Raw genomic sequence first — 16,022 nt, forward strand, 5'->3', positions numbered from 1 at the left:
CCACGCACCACTGAACTCTGACGGACTCTCCCACTCCCCCCTCCCAAATACTCACATACAGTCACTTTAATCAGTCTAAATAAGCTCTTTTTCTCTTCTCCCACTCCCCACTCCCAAATACACACACACAGTCACTTTAATCAGTCTAAATAAGCTCTTTTTCTCTTCTCCCACTCCCCCCTCCCAAATACACACACACAGTCACTTTAATCAGTCTAAATAAGCTCTTTTTGCACTACAAATCATTATATCTGCACTGTTGTTTACTTCACTGGTTTGCACTCTATCTGCCGTGTGCTGCTTTATATATATATTTTTTTTTATATATATATTTTTTTACATTTTACCTTATTTGTATAGTTGTATTTTATATTTAATCTGTATATCTGTATTTATGTTCTACTGTTAGTGTTATCTGTATGCACCAAGTGTCTGAGAGTAACGCAATTTCAATTCTCTGTGTGTATGTGCTGTACATGTGGAAGAATTTACAATAAAGCAGACTTGACTTGACTTGACTTGACTTGAACAAACAAACACACAAACTCTGACTCTAGTCATTTACAGGCAGATACACCAGCATACAGATTTACTGTTTGTGTGTTGTATGGAAATAAGTTACTAAAAGCTCTGTGAGTTTCATAGATGCAAACTCCTGGGGGGGGGGTTGGGAGTTTGCATCTATGAAACTGTATTGTTTTACAGTACCATTAGTACTAATTCAATTCCTTACCCGCTTGTAGTCAACCATTTTTAAATGCTCCTGTGTGCTTTTGCCTGCGCGCTATGGTTTCGTATTACAAAACCACAAGCTTATTTACAACGTGTTTTTGCGGCGTTGAGTATTGCAGCCAATCACAGGCTTCGATGTTGAAAGCAACGGCCAATCAGTGGTGTTTACTGTAGGTTAGGCAGAATCCGCTCTGAATTAATTTTTGTTTTTGCAAGTTTATAGAGTTCTTCACGCTCGCAGATCTACCTGTTATAACGAGAATGAGAGAGAGCGAGAGAGAGAGGGACAGAGACAGAGAGAGAGAGAGAAAGCATTCACATGGTGTAAATAAGAGATTGATTGTGTAGTTATTCGTTGATTATATCAGGAGTTTTCGTGTGAGTAAGCTCGCTATTAGGAGAGCGCCCTTTGCTCGGTTTCTCTATATAATCCATTGACAATTTGAAGAAGAGTTTTGTTTGTCTAAGAGGACAGAATGTCCATGCATACTGTTTTAGGAGTGACAAATGCGAGTGAATACGCTAAATTGTTTCGCCAGTCATTGCTATGATTGACAGTGATAACTGTAATACTGGGCGGAATGAACTTTCTACTGTAGAGTAAATTCAGAGCCTGAATATATTTGGCAGCTTCTATAGTTAAAGATAAAACTTAAAACATTCTTTTTGATGTGTCCTTTTTAAGGCAGTGTTTAAAAAATGTAGTTTTTAAATTAAATCTAAAAATATTTCAAAATATTTAATGCATTATTATTTTATTGTACTTGCTATACTACTTCAGAACAGTACTAAAATTTGTTATAATAGTCATTTCTCACCTTTTTCACCCATGATGAGTTTGCATCCCTGGAGTTTGTTTGCGCAAAATTACTTTTTAGACACATTGCAGATAACATGCAATCGTCCTTGGCTATGTAACTGAGGGAAAGTGGACCACATTTACTGTCCAGTCACACTAAATAAATGTTGTTTATCTAGAACAGATGAACTAACAGTATGTTCTGTTAGGAAATTACAGTTTAGTTTTTTTCTTTTTTTTTTTTAGTTCATTTCTTCAACAAACTTAAATGTCAATTTATAGGGAGTACCTTGCTCAAAGTGAATGTGTATATACTGTACACTACTGTTACTGTTAGTAAGGTTGTTGAAAAAAATTATTTTATTCAGCAAGGACCCATTAAATTGATTAAAAGATACAGTAAAGACATTTATTATGTTACTAAAGTTTTTTTTTTATTTTGAATAAATGCTTGTTCTTTGAACTTTCTAATAATTAAAGTATCCTGACACACTATTTTCCTATTTAATGCTATAAAGTTGCTTTGACAAAAAAAAAAATTTGTTTTCGACAATATTAAGCAGCAAACCGTTGCAAATTATTTCTGAAGGATCATGTGACATCGAAGACTAGAGTAATGGCTGCTGAAAATTCTGTTTGCCATCACAGGAATACATTTAAATTTAAGCATTTTTTAAATGCTATTTTAAATTGAAATATTTCACACTTTTTTTTGATCAAATAAATGCAGTCCTTCACTTAAGAGACATCTATCAAAAACATGAATATTACCAACCACAAACGTTTGAATTATAGCCTAAATGTAACTTGTGTTCTTGTCTCTCTGTTTGCGTGTTTGTAAATAGCTGCTGCCCTGGTGGACACTGCGATATGTCAGTCTGCATCAGCAGATACTAGAGGAGAGATCCCCACAGCTCTTCAGCCTCATGCTCAGCTGCATCGAGAAAGGCAAGAAAACACGCACACACTGTTGTGTAGTTCTTTTTTCACTGAGAGAGCAGTGCAGAACCAAATAGAGTTCTGGAAGTAGAAACTCCATTCCAAATAATTCCCTTTTCTTCAAAGAGGAGTTGATTTTTAGAGATAATGTAACTCTTTCAAGATAGACCAGTTATGAACTACAAAGATCATGCTTCTGAGTTGTTTCATTTCCAAATTCCCAGGGAAGTCCTACATTACTAATAATCCTGAAGTGAGTTCCACCAATCGGAGAATTTGCTGTTGATGTGAAACAACACAGTTTTTTTTTTCTTCCAATTTTCAAATACGTTTTTGCATCAAACCGAATGTCGAGGTTAATCTCAGGTTGGTTTGACTCAGGTCTTAATGATTTTTGTTTTAAATGCATGATTAAGCATTTATAGGAATAAAAATTAGGGATTTCAGTAGAGTCTTGAAATACAAAGGTATAATAGCTTAGCATGGCAAAGCAGTCAGCATCATCAGTGTTAGTCAACAATCATCAATGGCAGTTTTTTTTTGGACCTTGTATCTATTGGAATATAATTTTTAAACTGACTTCAAACTGGGGTCCTTGGGGGAAATTGGAATCAGAAGTGTTTAACAGGATTTCAGATCTCAGCGCTGCTTCAGATTTCTTCACAGCTCAGGTCCTGACGTCACTTCAGCTGCTGAAGGCACATGTCAGCGACGCGAGATGCTCTTTAGCGGAGAGATGACACAGCTGTCAGCTCTTATTAAGTGGGTCATTTTTAAGGAAGCTGATGTCAACTCGGGGGCGACGTTGAGATTCAGGCTGTGTGTGTGTTTTGGAGTTGTGTGTGTGTGTGTTTATTTCTCTGCAGTGACAGTGACAGCGTTAGTATGAGCCGATGATGTCAGCACTTAATGTTTGTGTGTGAAATAGAGATGCAGTGACACACAAAAGGTGGAGTAACTTTGAGGTTTCACAATGCTTGTGATCTGAGTGTGTTGGAACAGATTTTGTTTTCTGTAGACCAAACCTCCTCACAATGATAGTAAAATGTGAACATTGTGAAAAAGTGAATGTACATTATGGGACCCACCCAATGGTTCCCATGATAACCACTTCCATCAGGATTAACAAGAGAAGAGTTCTGTAGCTTGACCTTATGAACTTAAACATAATACAGGTTTCTGCTTTATTGTGCCAATTCTGGTATATTTCAGTGTGCCATTGAAAATCCTGTAAAGTGTGCATTTCCCTTTGGGCTAATTCATTACTTCTGTTCATTTGTTGTTCGTTTCAGAAGGATTTGGATTTTTAGGAAAAGGATTTCACACTCATCAGGATTATGTTACCTCTGACATAACATAAGATGACACCCTTGTGTCAGACGGCCCTCCTTCAACCCTCACACACAGTCAGATTTAATGACATTAAATATGGATGTGTATATGAATTTACATTTGTCAAAAAGTTTGTGGTCAGTAAGATCTTTTTGGTTTACTTTTTTTTTTTTTTTTTTTTTTCTGTTGCAAATAAATCTTGTTCTTTTGAACTTTCTATTCATCAAAGAATCCTTATAAATGTATAAGTTTCCACAAACATATTAACCAGCATACCTGTTTTCAAAATTGATAAAAATAAGAAATGTTTCTTGAGCACCAAATCAGCATATTAGAATGATTTTTGAAAATTCAGCTTTGCCATCACAGGAATACATTATTTTAACATATGAGTATGTAATATGGTATTCTATACAAGCACCATGCAACGGTCATCTTCTATATAAATATATATATATATATATATGTATGTATGTCTGGAATAAATGTCTGAAATTAATCTCAGGGGGACAGATCAAAATAGTTTTAATATTGTCTTGTTACAAAACAAAAAAAATATATAAAAAATGAACCTGAAAAAAAGAAAAGAAAACATTAAAAAAAAAAATTTTTTTGATGTTGCTGAGAGTTAGAATTTTTTTTTTTTAATTTTTTATTTTTTATTTTTTAAGTAATATCATAAAAATCAAAGCATTTTTACTAGAGATGTCAGACGTTTGGATGTCTCCATCTCAAAGAGTTGATTGGGAGTCATTCAGTTGCTCAGATAATAAAAAAGCCCCTACCCCCACCTTTGGAAAAAGATTTAAGTATATGAGATTAATTAGTCAATGATGCAGACAGAGACCAATTCTACTGTAAAGCAGCTCTAAAAAAACAATAGTGTCATTGTTAATTGTGTAAAGATCCTCATTTATGAAATGACTTAAATTCATCTGTAAAGCAGCTCTGTAGAAAACAGTCATGTCATCGTTCAGCTCCGTTCAGTTCTCATCCAATAGTGTCTGTGCGATCAAGTCAATAATATTGCTGAATATTAAGTGTCCCCAAGCAAGATAGAGGCGACAGTGTCCAGAATCCAAACTCATTCTGAATATTCATCCAGTTTCTTCTGCTTGAAGATTGGCATACATCATATGGTAGAGTTGTCAAAGTTGGCCACAGGGGCTGTGCAGAGGACAAAATGTTATGTTGCCGATAGTTTATAATTAATTCAAGATTGAAAATACTATGAATTGCAAATGTATCATAATATTCAACATCTTGATGAAATTAAAAGGTCTCCGCATCAAACACGAGGTAGCACTTTCCTTTTAGTACTTTGTGTGAACGGAAGCATTAATTGTAGATGCCCTTGAAATGGTGTTTGAGGCTGAAAAAAGCAAGTCAAAGATTGCATTGCTTTAGTGGCAGGATATAGACCCATTCCTCTGAAGAGTTTTGGATGTTAATGTGGATTCACTAGGGAATCACAGACCAAATGATGAGCTCTGCAGCAAAGCAGCATCTTAATTGGGTTCCTTTGCCTTCGGAATGAGTTTCCTGTGCTGCCTTTTAATCAGACACGCATCAGCTACACCCCAATATAGATAATCAGCAGAGATGTTAAGATGCGATATTTACAAGAGGATACAGGCGATAATTCTGTCTTGTATTAGTGAGTGGATCTGCTTCAAAGGATCCTAACATCATGCCTGTCTCTCATGGCACACTGGGCTGAATTTGCAGAATGATGTTATATTTGTGAAGCTTTCAAAGCTGAAATAACACCTCGCAGAGGTGTGTTGTCAGTTCCACTATTGACTGCCAAAAGTGTTCACTGTCCTTCACAGAGAGTTGTGGGGAATTTAGGGGATCCCCAGGGATTAATTTCAGCCGACACTGACTGCCCGGCCTCAGAGGCATTTTATACCGTTTTAAATGTTAATAACATGAAGTTGAATATCTGGACATGGACTTTATACCATACACGAGTAGTGTAGGACTAACAATTTTTAAGGTTTCCATATCTTTGTTCATTCTTCATTTTCAAGTATAGCTTACGCCTGTGGTTTTCAAGTTATGAGAAGCCATATTTTTGAGGGAAATTGAAATCATGTCTGCCAAATCAAACCTGGCATATAGACGATATATTCTGGAACCTGTGAAGTTTCTGTTCCGTTTGCATACAAAGATGTTTTTGCATGTATATATTCGCTACATTTCAGTGGCTGAATGCAAGATTTTATATGAATGACTATTTCAAACTGTTCCTGAAATGGCTGTCGTTTGACTTTAGGAGACGAGGTGTATGGAGAATTTCATTTTTACCTTTTTAGACAAAAAATTGACAATTGACTAGGATTGACAATTGCAATTGCCTCCCTTATTCAACAGGAAGACAAAATTAGCATGAGGGTGAGTAGATTGCAAAAGTGTAATTTTTGGATGAATTCCTTCATTACAGCGATGTGTTTAAAAAAAATATATAAAAATTTTAAAGCAATTTTTTCTGTTATGGATTTTTGCAATTTAATTAGTTTAATTTGCCTTTCATTATAAACAAAACATTAAAAAGTACACATACCATCTTTTTTAATAGAGCGTTTTTCATTATTTAGCAGAAGCATTGACAAAGTTGAAAGAAAATGGCAAAAAGCTAATTTTACTTGCAAAATCTGACAAAAGTATTGATTAGCTTTCATGAAAGGTGTCTTATTTTCTAGTCTTGAAGAGTGCTTGAAAAAGTAAAAAAAGAACTACTGTCTTATGTGGAACCAATCAGCTAAAATGTTTTTTGTGTTTTGAAAGAGCAGCTCTCTAAACCTGAATGCCTGCAGAGTTGTAAAATTAGCATTGATTAACTGCTAGTTGTTCATGGATTACTAACACTGTGAAGCAGACTGTATCGACCAGCAGGAACAAACAATATCTAATATTCCCTTCACAAATAACAGCAGTCTTACAAACGAGATGAATTCCTCTCGAACTGCTCGAACGTGATCTGTAAGGTGTGCCTTGCTTGGCTTTGTAAAATCCAGTTGAATCAAGCAGTTTAATCGAAGTCTTGTAAAGAGATTTGATAACTTTATATGATGAACAGATTTAATCTTGGCTTTTATTTACGTCTAAACAATGATGTACACACACATACATGGAACACATTACATATAGTAAACACGGAAGGTCAAACATGCATGTGTTATGCACAAGCGGCAGTGAGGTTTGTTCTGGCATGTTTACCATATGTGACCCTGGACCACAAAACCAGTCTTAAGTTGCTGGGGTATATTTTTAGCAATAGCCAAAAAAACATTGTATGGGTCAAAATTATTGATTTTTCTTTTATGCCAAAAATCATTAGGATATTAAGTAAAGATCATGTTCCATGAAGATATTTTGTAAATTTCTTACCATAAATATATCAAAACTTCATTTTTGATTAGTAATATGCATTGCTAAGAACGTCATTTTGACAATTTTAAAGGCAATTTAGATTTTTTTTGCACCCTCAGATTCCAGATTTCAAATAGTTGGATCTCAGCCAAACATTGTCCTATACTAACAAATTTCGAGAAATTGACCCTTATGACTGGTTTTGTGGTCCAGGGTCACATATGCGATGCATTCTAGTTATGTTTATCTGTGAATAAAAGCCTAAATTAAATATTTTCATCAGATAAAGTGATTGTATCTCTTCACAAGACTTAGTTTAAACGGCTGGATTAATTTTATGACATCTTTTTGGATCTTGCTTACCTGGACTTCCAATAGAGGGACAGAAACTGCTCAGGTTTCATTCAAAATATCTAAGTTTTTGTTTTGAAGATTAACCTTAAAGTCTTATGGGTTTGGAATAACTTGATGGTGAGTAAATGACAGAATCGTTCATTTATGGGTGAACTATCCCTTTAATTTTCAACAAATTTTGCAAAGTTGACTTCAAATTCATATTTTTGGCGTGTTTTAGGAAAAAATGAAATCAGCATAGAGCTTGTCTGAGTGGGAAACTCTGCTCCAGAGTTATACCAGACAAAAAGATGTTATAATTATTCTGTAACTGCTTTGTTTGATCAGGAAACCCATCTTTACATGGCCGTTTCGCCTTTCATGCATACACATATGTATAACCATACACACACACACACACACACACACACACATTCTTTTAGCCTCCGGGCATCAATTTGCTGCAGGAATGGCTACATCTAAACAATCAACACACCTGCCTCTCAAATCCTCTGGACTGTTAAATTCATTACCCAAACAGCTATACAGGTTTGCTTTGTCCTTAATCTAGCTGGCTGAGCTGAGTGTGGAAGGGAATATCTGAAATATCTGGTTTGCAATTTCCCAGTTTGAGCAGCATGGGTGGCTTATGGATTGGTCCAATGGGATGAGAGACTGGGACCTCTGTTAAAGTCATTACTCAAACAGCTATACAGGTTTGCTTTGTCCTTAATCTAGCTGGCTGAGCTGAGTGTGGAAGGGAATATCTGAAATATCTGGTTTGCAATTTCCCAGTTTGAGCAGCATGGGTGGCTTATGGATTGGTCCAATGGGATGAGAGACTGGGACCTCTTGCTACCAGGGACCTCAAGCAGGGTCAACCTAGAAATAAATGACCAGACATGTAAAATTTAATTTTTTGTGCTTGAGTGCATGTGAGTGTATGTTGCCACCTGTGAAATAAAGTGATATGTGTTCATGACCCCTTTTAAACATTAACACGTTATTGCAGCTTTGTACTTGTACTAGCTGTGGTGCGTTGCTGTCTCTTTTGCAATGTGTAACTCTTATGCAACTTTATATCTTGCAATTGCAAGTTTATTCGTCATATTTGCTATCTAATTTTGTTAGTACATCTCCCACTGAGGGCCTCACAGGAACATAATCCATCCTTGCTGACCAGATGTCATTATGGACTGCATCTCTACATGCTTTAACTGTGCACTGTGAATAAGAGAATAAGAGAAAAATATAACCTCATATCATATCTGTACCCAATTAGTCATTTCTTTCACTTTCTAGAATAAAACCTCAAACACAGTTGATTTTTTCCCCCTCTTAACACACAGGCAGAGATACTTGCTTTCATTTGATGACGTTTGAAGATGTGACATTGAAAGTAGGCTGCATGTATGATAAATTCAAAATTATAATTTCAGCTATTTTAGTCAGCATATACTTGAGGCTCTCTGTGATATTTTTATGACTGCTTTTCCCGCAGCTTTCTTTTTTGTTAACAAGAGCTAATTGCTGTTTGTGTCACATCGCTTTGTGAAAGGTAAGAAATGAGCGGTTCTCTTAGTTCTGCACACGCAAATACATGTGCGTGACTCGCCCATAAATGATCTGGAGCTGTTGGTGTATGTGAGGAAAGGTGCTGCTTTCCCATGCTAAGTGAGCTTTAATCTGCAATGAGGGGCTTTAAAACACTCAGATCCTCACACAGATCACGCTGAAGGTCACAGTGAGTGTGTAAGCTGAGCTTTATGAAGGTTCTTTAGCATTCACATTTTCATACATACAATATTGGTGAAAGTGGATGTGCAGCTATGGACTGAGAGAGAGAAAGAATTTAAATTGAACCATTATTTATTCAGGTTTTCTTCCTTCCCCTTTCCATTTTTCTTCCTTCCTTCCTTTCTTTCTTCCTTTTTTGTTCTTTCTTCCTTTTTTGTTCTTTCTTCCTTCGTTCTTCATATCCACTTTCCTTCCACTTTTTATTCCTTCCTTCTTTTCCTTCTTCCTCCTTTGTTTTTAGTTTAGGTCCCTGTGGGTATCCAGCCATATACTAACGATAGTGATATAATATAGGCAGTAGGTTTATTCCCTTGCAGTGCAGCCTCATACTGTATCTGTGATCATCAGAATTATTATCTATCTATAAATGTGCAATGCATTATGCAACCATTTAGCATTGTCCTCTGGAGATATGTGGCAATATAATAAATGCTGAATATATATATGAATATATAGAGGAATGTGTAAAAATGTCGATTTTGTCACTAATGGACTGGTACTCTGTTTCTGTAGTGTGTAAATATGAGGAGCTCTTCACCAACAACACACACAAGAACCTGGCCATTCAGTTCCACCTGGAGTGTAGTTATACCTGCCTGACCTACTACGAGTATCGCAGGGCCAAAGAACACCTGCAGACGGCCCGCAGTCTGTCAGGAGTCGATGTTAACATGACAGGTAAGAAATGTAATGTAATGTCAAGAAAAATGATTGCTCTGTGCAGGTAATTGAAGGATGGATAAACGGCAGTGCGTGACTGAACTAACAGGAAGATGAATGATTTAAAGAAAATATGGATTACCCAGTAGTGTGAATGAGTAAAGAATTGATGGAATGCATGAATGATTAAATAACTGTTTGTCTCTCTCAGGTGCTTTAGGGAAGAGAACTCGCTTTCAGGAGAACTTTGTGGCTCAACTCATCTTAGATGTGAAACGGAAGGACAATTCACCTGTTCCGAATTTTGAGAGTCCCTCCCTCACACCAACACCTAAAGAACTCTTACCAAAGGTACATGGAGGGTCTAAAATGATCTTAATGTCATGACAATGGCAGGTGTATTGAGTGAAATCATAGACGATTTTATTAAAAAAATGTTTTTTTTTTTTCCAGTTCATTTTTAATTTTAATTTAATTGATTTTATTGTATTTGTTCTGTTACAATGAAATTATTTAGCTGTTGTCACCAGAGCATCATATGCAAGATGAGTATATGTAATATGACTATATATCTTTTCTTTATTTTACTATTCGTATGTCATTGGAATCACATGCAGGACTTACATGAACGATGGTCATTTCTACATTTTCTACTCTTATTTGACACTTGACGAGTGATCATTTTGGACCCTGGTGCATAAATACCCGTCACAGTCCCTGTGGGGCCAAGAATGGTGCAGTACTTATCCCATCCATCAGGGGGCGACATTTATTCTTGTGCTGACAGCAGACGTGACATTGAGCTGCAGTGAAGGTCGTGAAAAATAAATATTATGCAGATTTCCATCTGTCTCATTCTTTCCCGTCTTCCTCACGCTGTCTCTCTCCCCTCACCCTGAGGCAGTTGCTTTACTTTTATTGCACTTTTTTGGACGGCGGTTGAGTTTTATCTGGTGTTTGGCTGTTCTGTGCAGTGGCATTGCTCTGTCTGGTGTTATCTGCTTTGGCTGCAAAAATGACAAATTGGGGACAGACAAAGATTTTGCGGAAAATTCCCGACCTTATCTCTGTTTCCCCTTACCTGGCATCATTTTATGTGTTGTGGCCCTAAAAAGTGCATTAAATACTTTTTTCCAGGATGGCTTGAGTTTTCGGATTAAATGTGATAAGATCAATATTGCTTACAAACTCTGAGATGATAGCACTCCAGTGGGTCTTGGTTGTCGTTTGTCTTTGTGTGAAGGTAGAGTATCTGTGCGTGAGAGCTGTCAGACTTCATTTCATGGGAATTGAATTTGAACATCAACAAATTAGATTTTAAATAGGCTAAAGCAGAGGAACATGTTCATTTGCATATGCCCCACCCCAGCTAATAAGTATCAATGCTGACTATGATTGATTTCTTGATGCATGAGCTAGCATCGTTTTCTCATTTCAGGTAATATTTCAGGAAATAACCCTTCTAAAGGGATTATATTAAGCTAAAGGCTTGTTTTATTATACTTTAATAATGTGAAGTTCGATAAGAGGATGGACAATGTTATTAAAGCTGCTCATAATACAATAATAAATATGTCATGTTGCTATAACTGATAAAACAGTTTTTAAATTGTTGTTTACTTTCTCCTTTTTCACTTATCTAAACTGTGATCTGTATTTGTCATACACTTTTTAAGGTCTTTTTGGGATCCGCTTTGGTTCTCATGCCTGTGTCTGTCTGTGTCTTTATAGGATCATCAGTTGAGTGATGATACAGTCCTGAACCAGATTAACCTGGCAGAACCACCTGAATATGAACTTCTAGACCTCAACGCTGAGGAACAGGCCCTTATACTGGCCACTTGGTGAGTGTCTGAATCAATATGGATATGTGCTGTTTCAATGGTGGCTGTAGTAACAGGATGGGCACCAGTATCTAGGTACTCTGAAGTGACAACAGTGATCGATCATGAAGCACAGTAATTGCATCCTGACTGTTTTTTTGACTTCAGAACATTTCATACAGATTGAAATGCAGTAATGACTATACACAGATACACAAAAGCGGCCTCTTTGTTATTTATTGTATTTTTTTTATTTAAAATTTTTATTTTATTTTATACAAGTTTGATTCTGAATTATAATGTAATGTTTAGTATTTATATTTTTCTATTTGTGTAATTAACAAAAAAAAAAAAGTTAATTATATTTACTTTTTTTACTCTCATCTGTAAAATGGAATGATAAGGGTGTGCAACGGTGCAAAAGTTGTGAGACCTGGTGCAATAGCCAAATATGTCCATCCAATATATAGACCAACAATTAAAAATCAGATCAAAATGGTGCAAATTCCCCACCCCCACATACTCAAGTAGACATTACTAAACTAACTTATAACTGCAAAACAGTAACTGTGTGCTGCTCTTTATTATAGATATTTAAATCACCATTCCTTCAGTTTTATTAAAACAGTATTTTACGTTTATTTTAATTGAAGCCACATATGAATTTGCAAGGATGTTGCTGTGAAGGTAAAAGTTCCACTTTTATGGAAGTTTTAAGTCTTGCAGAGGAATTGCATATACCGCCACTGTTAAAAGTTAAATGAAACGCATCACATTTTTGCCACAAGTGTGTGTATATGTGTCTTGGTTTGTGACACTTTATTATAGACAGTTTTAAGAGTCTACCTTGTGCATGTGAGATTGAACATACTTCTGAAAATCAGGTTGGTAAAGCCCAAGCCAAGCTGTTTTACGAGTATGACTTCAACAGGTCTTTTGGCTGAAATGTGCTTAAATTCATAGACCCAAAAATGCAAGGAAAAATTGTCTCTCTTTCTCCTCATCCTTGAGATTAGTTTTAGTAGCTGTAGTATTTCATTGTAGTAGTTCCTGACTTTTAAAGCTGCAGCTCGACATTAATCATGTTGGGGATGTGTAAATCGTTGTTATTGAGTCTTGTTTTATCTTAGTAACTTTGAAGTGCTGCGTCAAGCCTTCGTCTTGCGGAATGTGTTTTTGTGCCCAAGTGCACATTGATAGCGGTCTTCTCCATCCTGAATAAAAAAGCCTATGGTCATCCACCCCCATCTCAGCCCCGGGAGGAGGTGTGGGGTTCTCCTACACTGTTCTCTAATTAGCTTTTTACCAGCCTGTGCGCCCTATTTGTTGTAGAAAGGTCGTCATCCTGCCCGACTGGCTGCTAGGAGACAAATTGCAGGCGTGGAATAATTAGCAAGGCGTAATTATGCAGGCCAGGGACCTTAATTGGGCTGCGTGATGGTTGAAGGTGAATTATGGACCGTCATTGGTGCAGTCGAGCAAAACCGCACGTACGGTTTAACGGCATTCTGTTGGAATGCGAACAGTCTGCCGTACATTTACTAGCCCTGGCTAACGTAAAGAACTGTGACTCAAATGAGAAATTCAGACAGTTACACCTTGAGGAAAGTAGCTGGAGTTACCTAGAATACTGAGTTATGGTTATAATAATAGGATTAAATAATTGAACTGCTGAGTGAGGGTTGAGATGTGCAAGCTCATATTATATCCTTTTGACTGTCTGTGACCACTTTGTTTTAATGCCTCTACTACAGTAGGCCTGGTGAATTTCATGAAATGCGGGGGTCGTAACCCAAATGCAAAAAAAAAAAAGCGTAGGTTTAAGATCTATGGTACTTGCTTGAACTTAGTTTTCATTCATTTCTTTTAGTAAATGAAGCACAAATTACTGAGAGAATCTTCTAAGTAAAAATTATATGTTTATGCCTTACAGTAATAATGTCATTTATGCAAAAAATCATAATGGAAGGATTATTTATTAGTTTTTATTCTTTTGGTTGTGGATTGAAACTTTTTTCAATTCACAATGTTTAATGAGCATTTGTGTCCTTGACCTGTGAACTAAAAGGAACGTGTGCTGCTTTTATGTGCAGATTTTTTTGATTGATTGTGGTTTGTTGCTTTGCAGCATAGACTTTCAGAAGAATAATCCAGTTCACAAGCTAAATAACGAGGAGCTCCTGGCCTTCACGACGGTAAGACGCACGTTTTTCTATCTTTCTCTTACAGCCACATCTCTTATCAGTACACACAGTTGTATTTTCAGACTGACAGACGGGATGTATGTAAACTGTAAATTCACTGCACATTTGAAATGATCCCCACACTTTTAAAAAGTTTGAACAATCTGGACAATTGAGGGGCCCGTACATAAAGCTGTGTCGTTCATTGATTTGTGAGGAGACAACACATAATATTAAGAACCAAAATTTAACCCAAATTTAAGTTATTATATTTTAGAATATCATATTAATTTTTTGTAGGCAAAAAAGAAAACATTAAAAACGCCAAACGGATTCTGCAGGGGTATGTAAATGTATGAGATTATAAGTCTTTTTGACATCTGTATGCTGTTGAAGATTTGACTTTGTAATGTCAGAAAGACTAAGATTTGTTATTTTGACATGTCATTATATTTTTAGGTGTAGCAGATTTTGACAGCTTGGGTGAGAATGATAGACCGATTGAAAACTGCCTGTTTCCTTTCAGCTCATTCACTCAAAACTCACGTTACAGAAGAGTGAAAAGCCATCAGAAACCTAAACGCCTGGTCAGTTATGAGGAGGGCAAAACTCACTTACTGAAACTGAGCTGGTGAAGACACTTCTCTTCCAGCAGGCCAAATTGTCATCCTCGATTATCTTTAAGCCACTTCCTGGTATTTAATTAGTTCAGTGTTTCAGCCACAGCCACACACAAACAATTTGGAAAGTTACCCTGAGGGTCACTTCTTTTAATCTGTAGCAAGCATCCCACCATTAAGATGTGGAAACAATGATGTGGTTATTCTTATTAGCAAACACCCTCAACAAAAGCACTGCATATGTTCTGCTTAATCGATATGTACCGGTGTACTGCAAATGAAACCCTGCAGCAGAGGCGTGCCTGTAAGGACAGTCATGGCTCAAAACGACACTGTCTACATCTGTTGTGAACATCATTTTTAACTAGCAGCAAATTAGCATACGAGTTTTTAAATCCGCACCCTCTGCCCACCAACAGCATCAATTATTTATAGTCTGTTATTGCGGATGACAGTTGTGTGTGATTTGTCCATTTACATGTCTCTGACAGCAAAATCAACCACTTGAGAATCACAGCTGTGTATCTCGCTATATTGTGGAGGTGCCATGTTAAAGCGCTTGTATTCTAAACTAATATTCTTTATTTATGCATGTCCGTAGTCAACTAAGAACGCGTCTATAGAGCCATAGAAACATGAGTTGTTTAAAAAAAAAAAAGTTGTCAAGTTGTGCCATGTCAAGGGGTGAGCTCAGTCAATGCGTAAAATGTAGTAAAAAGTAAAATATGGACATAAATGAGAAACAACTATTTACTAATGCATTTCCCCATTCCCAAGTCTTATTTTACTGAACATTTTTGCATTTTCCTTAACTGGCCAGGAAATGTTTAACATTCAGCTCTATTTCCTTTTGCTCCAGACCACCAGAGGCAGTGCTGAAAGCACTAGTGGAAAATCCCTCATGCTCGCACTTGACCGAAAACAGAATAACAAAGGGCAGCTAAGCGTTGTTGCGGAACTCCCTCTGGGCTGTGTGAGATGGAGCAGCAGTGTTGCCAAGGCTGCGGTTTTCCCGCGGAATTGGGCTACTTTATTACTGTTGCCGCGGGTTGTTTTTCATGTCCGTGGGTTAAAGTGACCCCGATAATGTGATATTTAGCCCCTGGAGTGCGAATTTTACCAGGGGAACCCCGCCAGAAATGTGTGTTTTACCCAAAGAGTTCTTCAGGATATCCACAAGCTGTTTTGTCATTGTTTACATTGCTATCAGTTACGCTATCAGTTTTCCTTTGTGAGCCTGGACTGCAGCGATCGGAGATATATTTCAGAAACATCACATTTTGTGGAGGCTTCAATCTTCTGGGTGCCTGCAAGTTTGAATGCCTCGGGAGATATGCACTCATACAGTGCCGTCCACTAATATTGGCACCCTTGGTAAATATGAGCAAAGGTGGCTGTGAAAATAAATCTGCATCATTTATCTTTTTGA

At 36.8% G+C, this 16,022-nt stretch overlaps 1 protein-coding gene across 2 annotated transcripts in view; it reads left to right on the top strand.

Annotated features, from left to right (window-relative positions):
* The window catches only part of LOC107689788 (tetratricopeptide repeat protein 27-like), an 84,572-nt gene that overhangs the window by 11,071 nt on the left and 57,479 nt on the right, over window positions 1-16,022 (top strand). For both annotated transcript variants that reach the window (XM_016487938.1, XM_016487939.1), the window contains 5 exons: window positions 2,377-2,479; window positions 9,821-9,985; window positions 10,179-10,318; window positions 11,699-11,811; window positions 13,919-13,985. In XM_016487938.1, coding sequence (XP_016343424.1) covers window positions 2,377-2,479; window positions 9,821-9,985; window positions 10,179-10,318; window positions 11,699-11,811; window positions 13,919-13,985 — 588 coding nt within the window. The remainder of the gene's footprint in view (window positions 1-2,376; window positions 2,480-9,820; window positions 9,986-10,178; window positions 10,319-11,698; window positions 11,812-13,918; window positions 13,986-16,022) is intronic.

This window comes from Sinocyclocheilus anshuiensis, unplaced genomic scaffold (assembly GCF_001515605.1).
Source record: "Sinocyclocheilus anshuiensis isolate Anshui unplaced genomic scaffold, SAMN03320099.WGS_v1.1 scaffold918, whole genome shotgun sequence".
In the NCBI taxonomy this organism is placed as follows: domain Eukaryota; kingdom Metazoa; phylum Chordata; class Actinopteri; order Cypriniformes; family Cyprinidae; genus Sinocyclocheilus; species Sinocyclocheilus anshuiensis.